Source organism: Oncorhynchus mykiss, unplaced genomic scaffold (assembly GCF_013265735.2).
Source record: "Oncorhynchus mykiss isolate Arlee unplaced genomic scaffold, USDA_OmykA_1.1 un_scaffold_144, whole genome shotgun sequence".
Classification (NCBI taxonomy): domain Eukaryota; kingdom Metazoa; phylum Chordata; class Actinopteri; order Salmoniformes; family Salmonidae; genus Oncorhynchus; species Oncorhynchus mykiss.
In genome coordinates this window covers 830,001-850,168 of record NW_023493665.1, presented here as the reverse complement: position 1 = coordinate 850,168, position 20,168 = coordinate 830,001, and the positions used below count along the sequence as shown (strand labels likewise).

General features: G+C 43.0%; 1 protein-coding gene across 1 annotated transcript in view; it reads left to right on the top strand.

The window, feature by feature from the left end:
- Positions 1-20,168, top strand: part of pros1 (protein S) — a 35,069-nt gene that overhangs the window by 10,012 nt on the left and 4,889 nt on the right. Inside the window, exons 4-10 of the mRNA XM_036972369.1 lie at positions 1,519-1,605; positions 3,679-3,801; positions 6,521-6,652; positions 11,770-11,898; positions 13,293-13,533; positions 13,721-13,907; positions 18,555-18,719. Coding sequence (XP_036828264.1) covers positions 1,519-1,605; positions 3,679-3,801; positions 6,521-6,652; positions 11,770-11,898; positions 13,293-13,533; positions 13,721-13,907; positions 18,555-18,719 — 1,064 coding nt within the window. The remainder of the gene's footprint in view (positions 1-1,518; positions 1,606-3,678; positions 3,802-6,520; positions 6,653-11,769; positions 11,899-13,292; positions 13,534-13,720; positions 13,908-18,554; positions 18,720-20,168) is intronic.

The window sequence follows — 20,168 nt, the reverse complement described above, 5'->3', positions numbered from 1 at the left end:
CTGTGTTGTCTGTCTGATGTCAGCTAATATAACCCCACTGTGTTGTTGTCTGATGATATGACTGATGCCAGCTAATATAACCCCACTGTGTTGTCTGTCTGATGTCAGCTAATATAACCCCACTGTGTTGTCTGTCTGATGATATGACTGATGTCAGCTAATATAACCCCACTGTGTTGTCTGTCTGATGATATGTCTGATGCCAGCTAATATAACCCCACTGTGTTGTCTGTCTGATGATATGTCTGATGCCAGCTAATATAACCCCACTGTGTTGTTGTCTGATGATATGACTGATGCCAGCTAATATAACCCCACTGTGTTGTCTGTCTGATGCCAGCTAATATAACCCCACTGTGTTGTCTGTCTGATGCCAGCTAATATAACCCCACTGTGTTGTTGTCTGATGATATGACTGATGCCAGCTAATATAACCCCACTGTGTTGTCTGTCTGATGTCAGCTAATATAACCCCACTGTGTTGTCTGTCTGATGTCAGCTAATATAACCCCACTGTGTTGTTGTCTGATGATATGACTGATGTCAGCTAATATAACCCCACTGTGTTGTCTGTCTGATGATATGACTGATGCCAGCTAATATAACCCCACTGTGTTGTTGTCTGTCTGTCTGATGTCAGCTAATATAACCCCACTGTGTTGTTGTCTGTCTGTCTGATGTCAGCTAATATAACCCCACTGTGTTGTTGTCTGTCTGATGTCAGCTAATATAACCCCACTGTGTTGTTGTCTGTCTGATGATATGACTGATGCCAGCTAATATAACCCCACTGTGTTGTTGTCTGATGATATGACTGATGCCAGCTAATATAACCCCACTGTGTTGTTGTCTGATGATATGACTGATGCCAGCTAATATAACCCCACTGTCTTGTCTGTCTGATGTCAGCTAATATAACCCCACTGTGTTGTTGTCTGATGATATGACTGATGTCAGCTAATATAACCCCACTGTGTTGTCTGTCTGATGATATGACTGATGTCAGCTAATATAACCCCACTGTGTTGTCTGTCTGATGTCAGCTAATATAACCCCACTGTGTTGTCTGTCTGTCTGATGATATGACTGATGTCAGCTAATATAACCCCACTGTGTTGTCTGTCTGATGCCAGCTAATATAACCCCACTGTGTTGTTGTCTGATGATATGACTGATGTCAGCTAATATAACCCCACTGTGTTGTTGTCTGTCTGTCTGATGATATGACTGATGTCAGCTAATATAACCCCACTGTGTTGTCTGTCTGTCTGATGATATGACTGATGTCAGCTAATATAACCCCACTGTGTTGTCTGTCTGTCTGATGATATGACTGATGTCAGCTAATATAACCCCACTGTGTTGTTGTCTGATGATATGACTGATGTCAGCTAATATAACCCCACTGTGTTGTTGTCTGATGATATGACTGATGTCAGCTAATATAACCCCACTGTGTTGTCTGTCTGATGATATGACTGATGCCAGCTAATATAACCCCACTGTGTTGGATTTCAGTTTGTCTGGGTTCACATCGTGTGGGCATCAACAACCAGAACTCTGGAGACTCCAACGTCCCTTCAAACCTCAGAACCTGTGTCAAAGGTTGGTAAAGGTTAGAGGCCGTTGTTGGGGTTCAGAGGTCAGGGCTACGGGTTGGTTTAGAGAAGGGTTGTCAACTAAAATAATTCCCGCCGGCCTCATTTAGTCTTCAATGAGGTCCGTAGTTTACCTTAAAGTTGTGGTAGGATGCTGGCCCATGGGTCGTATGTTTACCCCCCCGCTGGTTTAGTGGTAGGATGCTGGCCCATGGGTCGTATATTTGACCCCCCTGGATTAGGGGTAGGTTGCTGGCCCACGGGTCGTATGTTTGACCCCCCTGGTTTAGGGGTAGGATGCTGACCCACGGGTCGTATGTTTGACGCCCCTGGTTTAGGGGTAGGGGCTGGCCTATGGGTCGTATATTTGACCCCCCCTGGTTTAGTGGTAGGATGCTGGCCCACGGGTCATATGTTTGACCCCCCATGGTTTAGGGGTAGGATGCTGGCCCATGGGTCGTAGGTTTGTATAGTCCTGTCCTGTCTGGATACCTGTATATGTTCTGTATAGTCCTGTCTGAATACCTGTATGTGTTCTGTATAGTCCTGTCTGGATACCTGTATGTGTTCTGTATAGTCCTGTCTGGATACCTGTATGTGTTCTGTATAGTCCTGTCTGGATACCTGTATGTGTTCTGTATAGTTCAGTCTGGATACCTGTATGTGTTCTGTATAGTCCTGTCTGGATACCTGTATGTGTTCTGTATAGTCCTGTCTGGATACCTGTATGTGTTCTGTATAGTCCTGTCTGGATACCTGTATGTGTTCTGTATAGTCCTGTCCTGTCTGGATACCTGTATGTGTTCTGTATAGTCCAGTCTGGATACCTGTATGTGTTCTGTATAGTCATGTCCTGTCTGAATATCTGTATGTGTTCTGTATAGTCCTGTCTGGATACATGTATGTGTTCTGTATAGTCTGGATACCTGTATGTGTTCTGTATAGTCATGTCCTGTTTGAATACCTGTATGTGTTCTGTATAGTCATGTCCTGTCTGGATACCTGTATGTGTTCTGTATAGTCCTGTCTGGATAACTGTATGTGTTCTGTATAGTCCTGTCTGGATACCTGTATAGTCCTGTCTGGATACCTGTATGTGTTCTGTATAGTCCTGTCTGGATACCTGTATGTGTTCTGTATAGTCCTGTCTGGATACCTGTATAGTCCTGTCTGGATACCTGTATGTGTTCTGTATAGTCCTGTCTGGATACCTGTATGTGTTCTGTATAGTCCTGTCTGGATACCTGTATAGTCCAGTCTGGATACCTGTATGTGTTCTGTATAGTCCTGTCTGGATACCTGTATGTGTTCTGTATAGTCCTGTCTGGATACCTGTATGTGTTCTGTATAGTCATGTCCTGTCTGGATACCTGTATGTGTTCTGTATAGTCCTGTCTGGATAGCTGTATGTGTTCTGTATAGTCCTGTCTGGATACCTGTATGTGTTCTGTATAGTCCTGTCTGAATACCTGTATGTGTTCTGTATAGTCCTGTCTGGATAGCTGTATGTGTCCTGTATAGTCCTGTCTGGATACCTGTATGTGTTCTGTATAGTCATGTCCTGTCTGAATATCTGTATGTGTTCTGTATAGTCCTGTCTGGATACCTGTATGTGTTCTGTATAGTCCTGTCTGGATACCTGTATGTGTTCTGTATAGTCCTGTCCTGTCTGGATACCTGTATGTGTTCTGTATAGTCCTGTCCTGTCTGGATACCTGTATGTGTTCTGTATAGTCCTGTCCTGTCTGGATACCTGTATGTGTTCTGTATAGTCCTGTCCTGTCTGAATACCTGTATGTGTTCTGTATAGTCCTGTCCTGTCTGGATACCTGTATGTGTTCTGTATAGTCCTGTCCTGTCTGAATACCTGTATGTGTTCTGTATAGTCCTGTCCTGTCTGGATACCTGTATGTGTTCTGTATAGTCCTGTCCTGTCTGAATACCTGTATGTGTTCTGTATAGTCCTGTCCTGTCTGGATACCTGTATGTGTTCTGTATAGTCCTGTCTGGATACCTGTATGTGTTCTGTATAGTCCTGTCTGGATAGCTGTATGATACCTCTGTGTGTGTTGTTCTGCAGAGATCAGTGACCAGTGCCTTCCGTTTCCGTGTTACAAGGAGGGTTCTGAACGCTGCATCGACGGCCAGGCCTCCTTCACCTGTCAGTGTCGACCAGGCTGGAAGGGCCCGCGCTGTGAGGATGGTAGGTACCAGACAGACAGGGTTGGGGTTAGACAGGCCTCCTTCACCTGTCAGTGTCGACCAGGCTGGAAGGGCCCGCGCTGTGAGGATGGTCGGTACCAGACAGACAGGGTTGGGGTTAGACAGGCCTCCTTCACCTGTCAGTGTCGACCAGGCTGGAAGGGCCCGCGCTGTGAGGATGGTCGGTACCAGACAGACAGGGTTGGGGTTAGACAGGCCTCCTTCACCTGTCAGTGTCGACCAGGCTGGAAGGGCCCGCGCTGTGAGGATGGTCGGTACCAGACAGACAGGGTTGGGGTTAGACAGGCCTCCTTCACCTGTCAGTGTCGACCAGGCTGGAAGGGCACGCGCTGTGAGGATGGTCGGTACCAGACAGACAGGGTTGGGGTTAGACAGGCCTCCTTCACCTGTCAGTGTCGACCAGGCTGGAAGGGCCCGCGCTGTGAGGATGGTAGGTACCAGACAGACAGGGTTGGGGTTAGACAGGCCTCCTTCACCTGTCAGTGTCGACCAGGCTGGAAGGGCCCGCGTAGTGAGGATGGTCGGTACCAGACAGACAGGGTTTCCCCGTACTACAGATCTTTCATATTGGGTCCTGTCTTAATATTGGGTCCTGGCTTAATACTGGGTCCTGTCTTAATACTGGGTCCTGGCTTAATACTGGGTCCTACTTAATACTGGGTCCTGGCTTAATACTGGGTCCTACTTAATACTGGGTCCTACTTAATACTGGGTCCTGTCTTAATACTGGGTCCTACTTAATACTGGGTCCTACTTAATACTGGGTCCTGGCTTAATACTGGGTCCTGGCTCAATACTGGGTCCTACTTAATACTGGGTCCTGTCTTAATACTGGGTCCTACTTAATACTGGGTCCTGTCTTAATACTGGGTCCTACTTAATACTGGGTCCTACTTAATACTGGGTCCTGGCTTAATACTGGGTCCTGGCTCAATACTGGGTCCTACTTAATACTGGGTCCTACTTAATACTGGGTCCTGGCTTAATAGTGGGTCCTGGCTTAATACTGGGTCCTACTTAATAATGGGTCCTGTCTTAATGTGTCCTACTTAATACTGGGTCCCACTTAATACTGGGTCCTGGCTTAATACTGGATCCTGGCTTAATACTGGGTCCTACTTAATACTGGGTCCTGGCTTAATACTGGGTCCTGGCTTAATACTGGGTCATGGTTTAATACTGGGTCCTACTTAATACTGGGTCCTGGTTTAATACTGGGTCCTACTTAATACTGGGTCCTGGTTTAATACTGGGTCCTACTTAATACTGGTTCCTACTTAATACTGGGTCCTGGCTTAATACTGGGTCCTGGATTAATACTGGGTCCTGGCTTGATACTGGGTCCTGGTTTAATACTGGGTCCTACTTAATACTGGGTCCTGGCTTAATACTGGGTCCTACTTAATACTGGTTCCTACTTAATACTGGGTCCTGGCTTAATACTGGGTCCTGGCTTAATACTGGGTCCTGGCTTAATACTGGGTCCTGGTTTAATACTGGGTCCTACTTAATACTGGGTCCTGGCTTAATACTGGGTCCTGGCTTAATACTGGGTCCTGGCTTAATACTGGGTCCTGGCTTAATACTGGGTCCTGGCTTAATACTGGGTCCTGGCTTAATACTGGGTTCTACTTAATACTGGGTCCTGGCTTAATACTGGGTCCTGGCTTAATACTGGGTCCTGGCTTAATACTGGGTCCTGGCTTAATACTGGGTCCTACTTAATACTGGGTCCTGGCTTAATACTGGGTCCTACTTAATACTGGGTCCTGGTTTAATACTGGGTCCTGGCTTAATACTGGGTCCTGGCTTAATACTGGGTACTGGCTTAATACTGGGTCCTGGCTTAATACTGGGTCCTGGCTTAATACTGGGTCCTACTTAATACTGGGTCCTGGCTTAATACTGGGTCCTACTTAATACTGGGTCCTGGCTTAATACTGGGTCCTACTTAATACTGGGTCCTGGTTTAATACTGGGTCCTGGCTTAATACTGGGTCCTGGCTTAATACTGGGTACTGGCTTAATACTGGGTCCTGGCTTAATACTGGGTCCTGGCTTAATACTGGGTCCTGGCTTAATACTGGGTCCTGGCTTAATACTGGGTTCTACTTAATACTGGGTCCTGGCTTAATACTGGGTCCTGGCTTAATACTGGGTCCTGGCTTAATACTGGGTCCTACTTAATACTGGGTCCTGGCTTAATACTGGGTCCTACTTAATACTGGGTCCTGGTTTAATACTGGGTCCTGGCTTAATACTGGGTCCTGGCTTAATACTGGGTACTGGCTTAATACTGGGTCCTGGCTTAATACTGGGTCCTGGCTTAATACTGGGTCCTACTTAATACTGGGTCCTGGCTTAATACTGGGTCCTACTTAATACTGGGTCCTGGCTTAATACTGGGTCCTACTTAATACTGGGTCCTACTTAATACTGGGTCCTACTTAATACTGGGTCCTGGCTTAATACTGGGACCTACTTAATACTGGGTCCTACTTAATACTGGGTCCTACTTAATACTGGGTCCTGGCTTAATCCTGGGTTGCTGGTTTGAATCCGTCTCTAAAAGCTTGGTCAGAAACGTTGGTGTTGCTGACTTACTAGGCAGGAACAGGACTTGGAGCCGAGTTTATAGTCAATAAATCCATGTTTTGCAATTCTTGAATAACGATGTTATTGGTTGTTTTATTGATCAGACATCGACGAGTGTTCAGACCCAGATCACCAAGCCGGCTGCAACCAGAAGTGTTACAACTCCCCCGGGAGCTTCCGCTGTATGTGTGACGATGGGTACCGGTTCAGAACCAGCGAGAAGATCCACTGTACAGGTACCAGTTATATAGATCCGCTGTATGTGTGACGATGGGTACCGGTTCAGAACCAGCGAGAAGATCCACTGTACAGGTACCAGTTATATAGATCCGCTGTATGTGTGACGATGGGTACCGGTTCAGAACCAGCGAGAAGATCCACTGTACAGGTACCAGTTATATAGATACACTGTACAGGTAGCACTTACTGTTATATAGATCCACTGTACAGGTAACAATTACTGTTATATAGATCCACTGTACAGGTAACACTTACTGTTATATAGATACACTGTACAGGTAACACTTACTGTTATATAGATACACTGTACAGGTAACAGTTATATAGATCCACTGTACAGGTAACACTTACTGTTATATAGATCCACTGTACAGGAAACAGTTATATAGATCCACTGTACAGGTAACAGTTACTGTTATATAGATCCACTGTACAGGTAACAATTACTGTTATATAGATCCACTGTACAGGTAACAGTTACAGTTATATAGATCCACTGTACAGGTAACACTTACTGTTATATAGATCCACTGTACAGGTAACAGTTATATAGCTCCACTGTACAGGTAACAATTACTGTTATATAGATCCACTGTACAGGTAACAATTACTGTTATATAGATCCACTGTACAGGTAACACTTACTGTTATATAGATACACTGTACAGGTAACACTTACTGTTATATAGATACACTGTACAGGTAACAGTTATATAGATCCACTGTACAGGTAACACTTACTGTTATATAGATCCACTGTACAGGTAACAGTTATATAGCTCCACTGTACAGGTAACAATTACTGTTATATAGATCCACTGTACAGGTAACAATTACTGTTATATAGATCCACTGTACAGGTAACAATTACTGTTATATAGATCCACTGTACAGGTAACAATTACTGTTATATAGATCCACTGTACAGGTAACAGTTATATAGATCCACTGTACAGGTAACAGTTATATAGATCCACTGTACAGGTAATAGTTACTGTTATATAGATCCACTGTACAGGTAACAATTACTGTTATATAGATCCACTGTACAGGTAACAATTACTGTTATATAGATCCACTGTACAGGTAACAGTTATATAGATCCACTGTACAGGTAACAGTTATATAGATCCACTGTACAGGTAATAGTTACTGTTATATAGATCCACTGTACAGGTAACAGTTATATAGATCCACTGTACAGGTAATAGTTACTGTTATATAGATCCACTGTACAGGTAACAGTTATATAGCTCCACTGTACAGGTAACAGTTATATAGATCCACTGTACAGGTAACAATTACTGTTATATAGATCCACTGTACAGGTAACAATTACTGTTATATAGATCCACTGTACAGGTAACAGTTATATAGATCCACTGTACAGGTAACAGTTATATAGATCCACTGTACAGGTAACAGTTATATAGATCCACTGTACAGGTAACAGTTATATAGATCCACTGTACAGGTAACAATTACTGTTATATAGATCCACTGTACAGGTAACAATTACTGTTATATAGATCCACTGTACAGGTAACAGTTACAGTTATATAGATCCACTGTACAGGTAACACTTACTGTTATATAGATCCACTGTACAGGTAACAGTTATATAGCTCCACTGTACAGGTAACAATTACTGTTATATAGATCCACTGTACAGGTAACAATTACTGTTATATAGATCCACTGTACAGGTAACACTTACTGTTGTATAGATACACTGTACAGGTAACACTTACTGTTATATAGATACACTGTACAGGTAACAGTTATATAGATCCACTGTACAGGTAACACTTACTGTTATATAGATCCACTGTACAGGTAACAGTTATATAGATCCACTGTACAGGTAACAGTTACTGTTATATAGATCCACTGTACAGGTAACAATTACTGTTATATAGATCCACTGTACAGGTAACAGTTATATAGATCCACTGTACAGGTAACAGTTACAGTTATATAGATCCACTGTACAGGTAACACTTACTGTTATATAGATCCACTGTACAGGTAACAGTTATATAGCTCCACTGTACAGGTAACAATTACTGTTATATAGGTCCACTGTACAGGTAACAATTACTGTTATATAGATCCACTGTACAGGTAACACTTACTGTTATATAGATCCACTGTACAGGTAACACTTACTGTTATATAGATCCACTGTACAGGTAACAGTTATATAGCTCCACTGTACAGGTAACAGTTATATAGATCCACTGTACAGGTAACAATTACTGTTATATAGATCCACTGTACAGGTAACAATTACTGTTATATAGAGCCACTGTACAGGTAACAGTTATATAGATCCACTGTACAGGTAACAGTTATATAGATCCACTGTACAGGTAATAGTTACTGTTATATAGATCCACTGTACAGGTAACAATTACTGTTATATAGATCCACTGTACAGGTAACAATTACTGTTATATAGATCCACTGTACAGGTAACAGTTATATAGATCCACTGTACAGGTAACAGTTATATAGATCCACTGTACAGGTAATAGTTACTGTTATATAGATCCACTGTACAGGTAACAGTTATATAGATCCACTGTACAGGTAATAGTTACTGTTATATAGATCCACTGTACAGGTAACAGTTATATAGCTCCACTGTACAGGTAACAGTTATATAGATCCACTGTACAGGTAACAATTACTGTTATATAGATCCACTGTACAGGTAACAATTACTGTTATATAGATCCACTGTACAGGTAACAGTTATATAGATCCACTGTACAGGTAACAGTTATATAGATCCACTGTACAGGTAACAGTTATATAGATCCACTGTACAGGTAACAGTTATATAGATCCACTGTACAGGTAACAGTTATATAGATCCACTGTACAGGTAACAATTACTGTTATATAGATCCACTGTACAGGTAACAGTTATATAGATCCACTGTACAGGTAACAATTATATAGATCCACTGTACAGGTAACACTTACTGTTATATAGATCCACTGTACAGGTAACAATTATATAGATCCACTGTACAGGTAATAGTTACTGTTATATAGATCCACTGTACAGGTAACAGTTATATAGCTCCACTGTACAGGTAACAGTTATATAGATCCACTGTACAGGTAACAATTACTGTTATATAGATCCACTGTACAGGTAACAATTACTGTTATATAGATCCACTGTACAGGTAATAGTTACTGTTATATAGATCCACTGTACAGGTAATAGTTACTGTTATATAGATCCACTGTACAGGTAACAGTTATATAGATCCACTGTACAGGTAACAGTTATATAGATCCACTGTACAGGTAACAATTATATAGATCCACTGTACAGGTAATAGTTACTGTTATATAGATCCACTGTACAGGTAACAATTACTGTTATATAGATCCACTGTACAGGTAACAATTACTGTTATATAGATCCACTGTACAGGTAATAGTTACTGTTATATAGATCCACTGTACAGGTAACAGTTATATAGCTCCACTGTACAGGTAACAGTTATATAGATCCACTGTACAGGTAACAGTTATATAGATCCACTGTACAGGTAACAGTTATATAGATCCACTGTACAGGTAACAATTATATAGATCCACTGTACAGGTAACAGTTATATAGATCCACTGTACAGGTAATAGTTACTGTTATATAGATCCACTGTACAGGTAACAGTTATATAGATCCACTGTACAGGTAATAGTTACTGTTATATAGATCCACTGTACAGGTAACAGTTATATAGCTCCACTGTACAGGTAACAGTTATATAGCTCCACTGTACAGGTAACAGTTATATAGATCCACTGTACAGGTAACAGTTATATAGATCCACTGTACAGGTAATAGTTACTGTTATATAGATCCACTGTACAGGTAACAGTTATATAGCTCCACTGTACAGGTAACAGTTATATAGCTCCACTGTACAGGTAACAGTTATATAGCTCCACTGTACAGGTAACAGTTATATAGATCCACTGTACAGGTAACAGTTATATAGATCCACTGTACAGGTAATAGTTACTGTTATATAGATCCACTGTACAGGTAACAGTTATATAGCTCCACTGTACAGGTAACAGTTATATAGATCCACTGTACAGGTAATAGTTACTGTTATATAGATCCACTGTACAGGTGACAATTACTGTTATATAGATCCACTGTACAGGTAAACTGGACTCCAGTTTAGACTCTAGTTTAGACACTAGATTTGCAGGCCCAGACTCTAGCTTAGACTCTAGTTTAGGATCTAGTTTAAACTCTAGATTTTCAGGCTCAGACTTGTTTAGACTTTAGTTTAGACTCTAGAGTTGCAGGCCCAGACTCTAGCTTAGACTCTAGTTTAGACTTTAGTTTAGAATCTAGTTTAGACTCTAGATTTGCAGGCCCAGACTCTAGTGTAGATTCTAGTTTTGACACTAGATTTGCAGGTCCAAACTCTAGTTCAGACTTTAGATTTGCAGTCCCAGACTAGTTTAGAATATAGTTTAGACTCTAGTTTAGATTCTGGAGTTGCAGGCCCAGACTCTAGTTTAGACTCTAGTTTAGACTCTAGATTTGCAGTCCCAGACTAGTTTAGAATCTAGTTTAGACTCCAGACTTGCAGTCCCAGACTAGTTTAGAATCTAGTTTAGACTCCAGACTTGCAGTCCCAGACTAGTTTAGAATCTAGTTTAGATTCTAGACTTGCAAGCCCAGACACTAGATTATTCTCTAGCTTTACAGACCCAGACCGTGATTTAGATTAACAGAGGGAGATGACTGACCAGTACAGTGTTACATAAGAGTGTTTAAACCTCAGGGTCATTGACCATCGCTGTTACCAGAAACAGGCTTCAGTCTCAATGACTGTTTCTGCTTGTGCACCCACTTGTGTTAATGTTTGTGTGATTGTCTCATGACTAAACCAAACCTCCATATTACCAACTCACACTGAAGATGTCAAGATGTCTGTGTTCCCTCCCCAGATAGTGTCTGCTGTACCCCAGTATCTCTGAGGAACCAGCTAAATATGTTCCCTCCCCAGAGAGTGTCTGCTGTACCCCAATATCTCTGAGGAACCAGCTAAATGTGTTCCCTCCCCAGATATCAATGAGTGTCTGCTGTACCCCAGTATCTGTGAAGAACCGGCTAAATGTGTCAACAACCCTGGCATGTATGAGTGCCAGTGTCCCCCGGGCTTCAGTTACAACTTCACCTTGCGTTCCTGTTTGGGTGAGATGCCACTCCACTGTACCTACACTGACCACATGAGAAAGACACTATCACAGACAGGAACATGTTAATTTAACTAGTCAGGTCAGTTATGAACAAGTTCTTATTTACAATGACGGCCCTAGGAACAGTGGGTTAACTGGTCTAGGAACAGTGGGTTAACTAGTCTAGGAACAGTGGGTTAACTGGTCTAGGAACAGTGGGTTAACTGGTCTAGGAACAGTGGGTTAACTGCCTTGTTCAGTTGCAGAAGGTCAGATTTTTACCTTGTCAGCTCAGGGATTCGATCTAGGAACCTTTTGGTTACTGGCCCAACTCTGTAACCACTAGGCTACCTGCCGCCTCTACACTCTAACCACTAGGCTACCTGCCTCTACACTCTAACCACTAGGTTACCTGCCTCCTCTACACTCTAACCACTAGGCTACCTGCCTTCTCTACACTCTAACCACTAGGCTACCTGCCTCCTCTACACTCTAACCACTAGGCTACCTGCCGCCTCTACACTCTAACCACTAGGCTACCTGCCGCCTCTACACTCTAACCACTAGGCTACCTGCCTCCTCTACACTCTAACCACTAGGCTACCTGCCTCCTCTACACTCTAACCACTAGGCTACCTGCCTCCTCTACACTCTAACCACTAGGCTACCTGCCTCTACACTCTAACCACTAGGTTACCTGCCTCCTCTACACTCTAACCACTAGGCTACCTGCCGCCTCTACACTCTAACCACTAGGCTACCTGCCTCCTCTACACTCTAACCACTAGGCTACCTGCCTCTACACTCTAACCACTAGGTTACCTGCCTCCTCTACACTCTAACCACTAGGCTACCTGCCGCCTCTACACTCTAACCACTAGGCTACCTGCCTCCTCTACACTCTAACCACTAGGCTACCTGCCTCCTCTACACTCTAACCACTAGGCTACCTGCCTCCTCTACACTCTAACCACTAGGCTACCTGCCTCCTCTACACTCTAACCACTAGGCTACCTGCCTCCTCTACACTCTAACCACTAGACTACCTGCCGCCTCTACACTCTAACCACTAGGCTACCTGCCTCCTCTACACTCTAACCACTAGGCTACCTGCCTCTACACTCTAACCACTAGGTTACCTGCCTCCTCTACACTCTAACCACTAGGCTACCTGCCGCCTCTACACTCTAACCACTAGGCTACCTGCCTCCTCTACACTCTAACCACTAGGCTACCTGCCTCCTCTACACTCTAACCACTAGACTACCTGCCTCCTCTACACTCTAACCACTAGGCTACCAAGGACCTAATGGAACTTTTGGTATCAACTGATCTTAACCCTGACCCTGTACCTCCTGTAATGACCTCTGACCTCTACCCTCTCCGCCTGACGCTCGTGATTGTCCCCAGATGTCGACGAGTGCGAGGTGGGCGTGTGTGAGGGCGTGTGTGTGAACACGATGGGTAGCTACTCCTGCCGCTGCGAAGGTCGTCAGGGCCTGCGGTTAGCGGAGGACCAGCGTTCTTGCGAGGAGGTGCCGGTGTGTGTCCAGCTCTACGACTACAAACACCCTGAGATGCTGTACCTGGGAGAACAATTCACCGGAGGGCCTGTCATATACCTCCGCTTCAGACTACCGGAGAACACCAAGTAAGGGGGTTTAAACACACCGAGGCAGAGACAGACATGCAGTCCTGTTCACTCTAGAAGCACAAGCATTTCGCTACACTCGCATTAACATCTGCTAACCATGTGTATGTGACAAATACATTTGATTTGATTTGACTACACAACTGTACCCTAAATCGTCTGGGTCGTCTGGGTCGTGTGTCTCCAGGTTTGCTGCAGAGTTTGACTTCCGGACGTTTGATCCAGAAGGGGTGGTTCTGTACGCAGAGTCTTCCCAGGACTCGTGGTTCATGCTGGGGCTGAGGGGAGGACGGATCGAGGTCCAGTTCAAGACCCAGCACTCCCTGAAGGTCACCAGCGGGGGCAAGGCCATCAACGACGGACAGTGGCATGTGGTAAGACTGGCTCGTGGATTACATCACTGATTACGTTTTACTGTCTCTAGCTGGTTATATTAGTCATCTGTCCAACCTGACTGCCTGTCTTTTACTGTCTCTAGCTGGTTATATTAGTCACCTGTCCAACCTGACTGTCTATAGCTGGTTATATTAGTCACCTGTCCAACCTTACTGTCTCTAGCTGGTTATATTAGTCACCTGTCCAACCTGACTGTCTCTAGCTGGTTATATTAGTCCTCTGTCCAACCTGACTGTCTATAGCTGGTTATATTAGTCCTCTGTCCAACCTGACTGTCTCTAGCTGGTTATATTAGTCACCTGTCCAACCTGACTGTCTCTAGCTGGTTATATTAGTCACCTGTCCAACCTGACTGTCTCTAGCTGGTTATATTAGTCACCTGTCCAACCTGACTATCTCTAGCTGGTTATATTAGTCCTCTGTCCAACCTGACTGTCTATAGCTGGTTATATTAGTCCTCTGTCCAACCTGACTGTCTATAGCTGGTTATATTAGTCCTCTGTCCAACCTGACTGTCTCTAGCTGGTTATATTAGTCCTCTGTCCAACCTGACTGTCTCTAGCTGGTTATATTAGTCACCTGTCCAACCTGACTGTCTCTAGCTGGTTATATTAGTCCTCTGTCCAACCTGACTGTCTCTAGCTGGTTATATTAGTCCTCTGTCCAACCTGACTGTCTCTAGCTGGTTATATTAGTCCTCTGTCCAACCTGACTGTCTCTAGCTGGTTATATTAGTCCTCTGTCCAACCTGACTGTCTCTAGCTGGTTATATTAGTCACCTGTCCAACATGACTGTCTCTAGCTGGTTATATTAGTCACCTGTCCAACATGACTGTCTCTAGCTGGTTATATTAGTCCTCTGTCCAACCTGACTGTCTCTAGCTGGTTATATTAGTCCTCTGTCCAACCTGACTGTCTATAGCTGGTTATATTAGTCCTCTGTCCAACCTGACTGTCTCTAGCTGGTTATATTAGTCACCTGTCCAACATGACTGTCTCTAGCTGGTTATATTAGTCCTCTGTCCAACCTGACTGTCTCTAGCTGGTTATATTAGTCACCTGTCCAACATGACTGTCTCTAGCTGGTTATATTAGCCCTCTGTCCAACCTGACTGTCTCTAGCTGGTTATATTAGTCCTCTGTCCAACATGACTGTCTCTAGCTGGTTATATTAGTCATCTGTCCAACCTGACTGTCTCTAGCTGGTTATATTAGTCCTCTGTCCAACATGACTGTCTCTAGCTGGTTATATTAGTCACCTGTCCAACATGACTGTCTCTAGCTGGTTATATTAGCCCTCTGTCCAACCTGACTGTCTCTAGCTGGTTATATTAGTCACCTGTCCAACATGACTGTCTCTAGCTGGTTACATTAGTCCTCTGTCCAACCTGACTGTCTCTAGCTGGTTATATTAGTCCTCTGTCCAACCTGACTGTCTCTAGCTGGTTATATTAGTCACCTGTCCAACATGACTGTCTCTAGCTGGTTATATTAGCCCTCTGTCCAACCTGACTGTCTCTAGCTGGTTATATTAGTCACCTGTCCAACATGACTGTCTCTAGCTGGTTACATTAGTCCTCTGTCCAACCTGACTGTCTCTAGCTGGTTATATTAGTCCTCTGTCCAACCTGACTGTCTCTAGCTGGTTATATTAGTCCTCTGTCCAACCTGACTGTCTCTAGCTGGTTATATTAGTCCTCTGTCCAACCTGACTGCCTCTAGCTGGTTATATTAGTCCTCTGTCCAACCTGACTGTCTCTAGTTGGTTATATTAGTCACCTGTCCAACATGACTGTCTCTAGCTGGTTATATTAGTCCTCTGTCCAACCTGACTGTCTCTAGCTGGTTATATTAGTCCTCTGTCCAACCTGACTATCTATAGCTGGTTATATTAGTCACCTGTCCAACATGACTGTCTCTAGCTGGTTATATTAGTCACCTGTCCAACATGACTGCCTCTAGCTGGTTATATTAGTCACCTGTCCAACATGACTGTCTCTAGCTGGTTATATTAGTCACCTGTCCAACATGACTGTCTCTAGCTGGTTATATTAGTCACCTGTCCAACATGACTGTCTCTAGCTGGTTATATTAGTCACCTGTCCAACATGACTGCCTCTAGCTGGTTATATTAGTCACCTGTCCAACATGACTGTCTCTAGCTGGTTATATTAGTCACCTGTCCAACCTGACTGTCTCTAGCTGGTTATATTAGTCACCTGTCCAACATGACTGTCTTTTTTTTGCTCCGATGGGTTTAATCTCAATCCAGTGTTAAGATGATGATGTTACAGTTGAAGTCAGAAGTTTACATCCACTTAGGTTGGAGTCATTAAAACTCGTTTTTCAACCACTCCACAAATGTCTTGTTAACAAACTATAGTTTTGGCAAGTCGGTTAGGACATCTACTTTGTGCATGACACAAGTCATTTTTCCAACATTTGTTTACAGACAGAGTATTTCACTTATATTTCGCTGTATCACAATTCCAGTGGGTCAGAAGTTTACATACACTAAGTTGACTGTGCCTTTTAAACAGCTTGGAAAATTCCAGAAAATGATGTCATGGCTTAAGAAGCTTCTGATTGGCTAATTAACATCATTTGAGCCAATTGGAGGTGTACCGGTGGATGTATTTCAAACTCAGTGCCTCTTTGCTTGACATCGTGGGAAAATCTAAAGAAATCAGCCAAGACCTCAGGAAAAAATTGTAGACCTCCACAAGTTTGGTTCATCCTTGGGAGCAATTTCCAAACGCCTGAAGGTACCACGTTCATCTGTACAAACAATAGTACGCTAGTATAAACACCATAGGACCACGCAGCCGTCATACCGCTCAGGAAGGAGACGCGTTCTGTCTCCTAGAGATGAACGTACTTTGGTGCGAAAAGTGCAAATCAATCCCAGAACAACAGCAAAGGACCTTGTGAAGATGCTGGAGGAAACAGGTACAAAAGTATCTATATCCACAGTAAAACGAGTCCTATATCAACATAACCTGAAAGGCTGCTCAGCAAGGAAGAAACCCCTGCTCCAAAACATCTCATCAGTTAAAGCTTGGTCGCAAATGGGTCTTCCAAATGGACAAAGCCCCCAAGCATACTTCCAAAGTTGTGGCAAAATGTGTTAAGGACAACAAAGTCAAGGTATTGGAGTGACCATCACAAAGCCCTGACCTCAACCCTATAGAAAATCTGTGGGCAGAACTGAAAAAGCGTCTGTGAGCAAGGAGGTCGACAAACCTGACTCAGTTACACCAGCTCTGTCAGGAGGAATGGGCCAAAACTCAACAAACTTCTTGTGGGAAGCTTGTGGGAGGCTACCTGAAACGTTTGACCCAAGTTAAACAATTTAAATGCAATGCTACCTGATAGGTAGTTGAGTATATGTAAACTTCCGACCCACTGGGAATGTGATGGAAGAAATAAAAGCTCAAATAAATCATTCTCTCTACTATTATTCTGACATCTCACATTCTTAAAATAAAGTGGTGATCCTAACTGACCTAAGACAGGGAATTTTTACAAGGATTAAATGTCAGGAATTGTGAAACACTGAGTTTAAATGTATTTGGCTAAGGTGTATGTAAACTTCCGACTTCAACTATACAGCACCAGTCAAAAGTCTGGACACACCTACTCATTCAAGGGTTTTTCTTTATTTTTACTATTTTCTACATTGTAGAATAATATTGAAGACATCAAAACTATGAAATAACACATATGGGATAATGTAGTAACCAAAAAAGTGTTAATAATTCTTCAAAGTAGCCTTGATGACAGCTTTGCACACTCTTGACATTCTCTCAACCAGCTTCACCTGGAATGCTTTTCCAACAGTCTTGAAGGAGTTCCCACATGTGCTGAGCACTTGTTGGCTGCTTTGAAGAATCTCAAATATAAAATATATTTTAATTTGTTTACTCTACAATGTAGGATATAGTAAAAATAAAGGAAAAACCCTGCACTGAGTAGGTGTGTCCAAACTTTTAACTGGTACTCTTCTATATGGGGGTTGGAAATGACATTGATAGAAGCCACATTCTATCACAATCTATCACAATATACCACAATCTATCTCAATATACCACAATCTATCACAATATACCACAATCTATCACAATATACCACAATCTATCACAATATACCACAATCTATCACAATATACCACAATCTATCACAATATACCACAATATACCACAATCTATCACAATATACCACAATCTATCACAATATACCACAATCTATCACAATATACCACAATCTATCACAATATACCACAATCTATCACAATATACCACAATATACCACAATCTATCACAATCTACCACAATCTATCACAATAATGTTGTTGTTGGTATGTAATGTTGTAGTTGTGTATTGTTGTTGTTGCTGTGTAATGTTGTTATTGTTTTGTAATGTTGTTGTAAAATGTTGTTGTTGTGTAATGTTGTTGTTGTGTAATGTTGTTGTCGTGTAATGTTGTTGTTGTTGTGTAATGTCGTGTAATGTTGTTGTTGTGTAATGTTGTTGTTGTTGTGTAATGTTGTTGTTGTTGTGTAATGTTGTTGTTGTTGTGTAATGTTGTTGTTGTGTAATATTGTTGTTGTGTAATGTTGTTGTAGATCTCAGTAGATGAACTAGAGTCCAGTATCAGTGTTAAGATCAGTAAGGAAGCTGTGATGAGCATCAACAGCCCTGAGAGTCTCTTCACGTCCGTCAACGGGAAACTGGAGACCAAGGTGTACATCGCAGGGCTGCCCAACCGCACCGACAGCGTCATCAAACCGGTAAACAGCCCGCTGCCGCAACACCACAACCACAGAACAACCATAGAACAACCACAGAACAACAACACCACAACCACAGAACAACCATAGAACAACAACACCACAACCTCACCACAACCACAGAACAACCATAGAAGAACCACAGAACAACCACACCACAACCATAGAACAACCATAGAACAACCACAGAACAACCACAGAACAACCACAGAACAACCATAGAACAACCACACCACAACCACATAACAACCATAGAACAACCACAGAACAACCACACCACAACCATAGAACAACCACACCACAACCACAGAACAACCATAGAACAACCACACCACAACCACAGAACAACCATAGAACAACCACAGAACAACCATAGAACAACCACACCACAACCACAGAACAACCATAGAACAACCACACCACAACCACAGAACAACCATAGAACAACCACAGAACAACCACACCACAACCACAGAACAACCATAGAACAACCACAGAACAACCATAGAACAACCACACCACAACCACACCACAACCACAGAACAACCATAGAACAACCACAGAACAACCACAGAACAACCACAGAACAACCACACCACAACCACAGAACAACCATAGAACAACCACAGAACAACCACAGAACAACCATACAACAACCACAGAACAACCACACCACAACCATAGAACAACCACCGAACAACCACACCACAACCACAGAACAACCATAGAACAACCACACCACAACCACAGAACAACCATAGAACAACCACAGAACAACCACACCACAACCACAGAACAACCATAGAACAACCACACCACAACCACAGAACAACCATACAACAACCACAGAACAACCACAGAACAACCACACCACAACCATAGAACAACCACCGAACAACCACACCACAACCATAGAACAACCACAGAACAACCACACCACAACCACAGAACAACCATAGAACAACCACACCACAACCACAGAACAACCATAGAACAACCACACCACAACCACAGAACAACCATAGAACAACCACACCACAACCATAGAACAACCACCGAGCAACCACACCACAACCACAGAACAACCCTAGAACAACCACACCACAACCACAGAACAACCATAGAACAACCACAGAACAACCACACCACAACCACAGAACAACCATAGAACAACCACACCACAACCACAGAACAACCATAGAACAACCACAGAACAACCATAGAACAACCACACCACAACCACAGAACAACCATAGAACAACCACACCACAAAACAACCATAGAACAACCACACCACAACCACAGAACAACCACACCACAAAACAACCATAGAACAACCACACCACAACCATAGAACAACCACACCACAAAACAACCATAGAACAACCACAGAACAACCACACCACAACCACAGAACAACCATAGAACAACCACACCACAACCACAGAA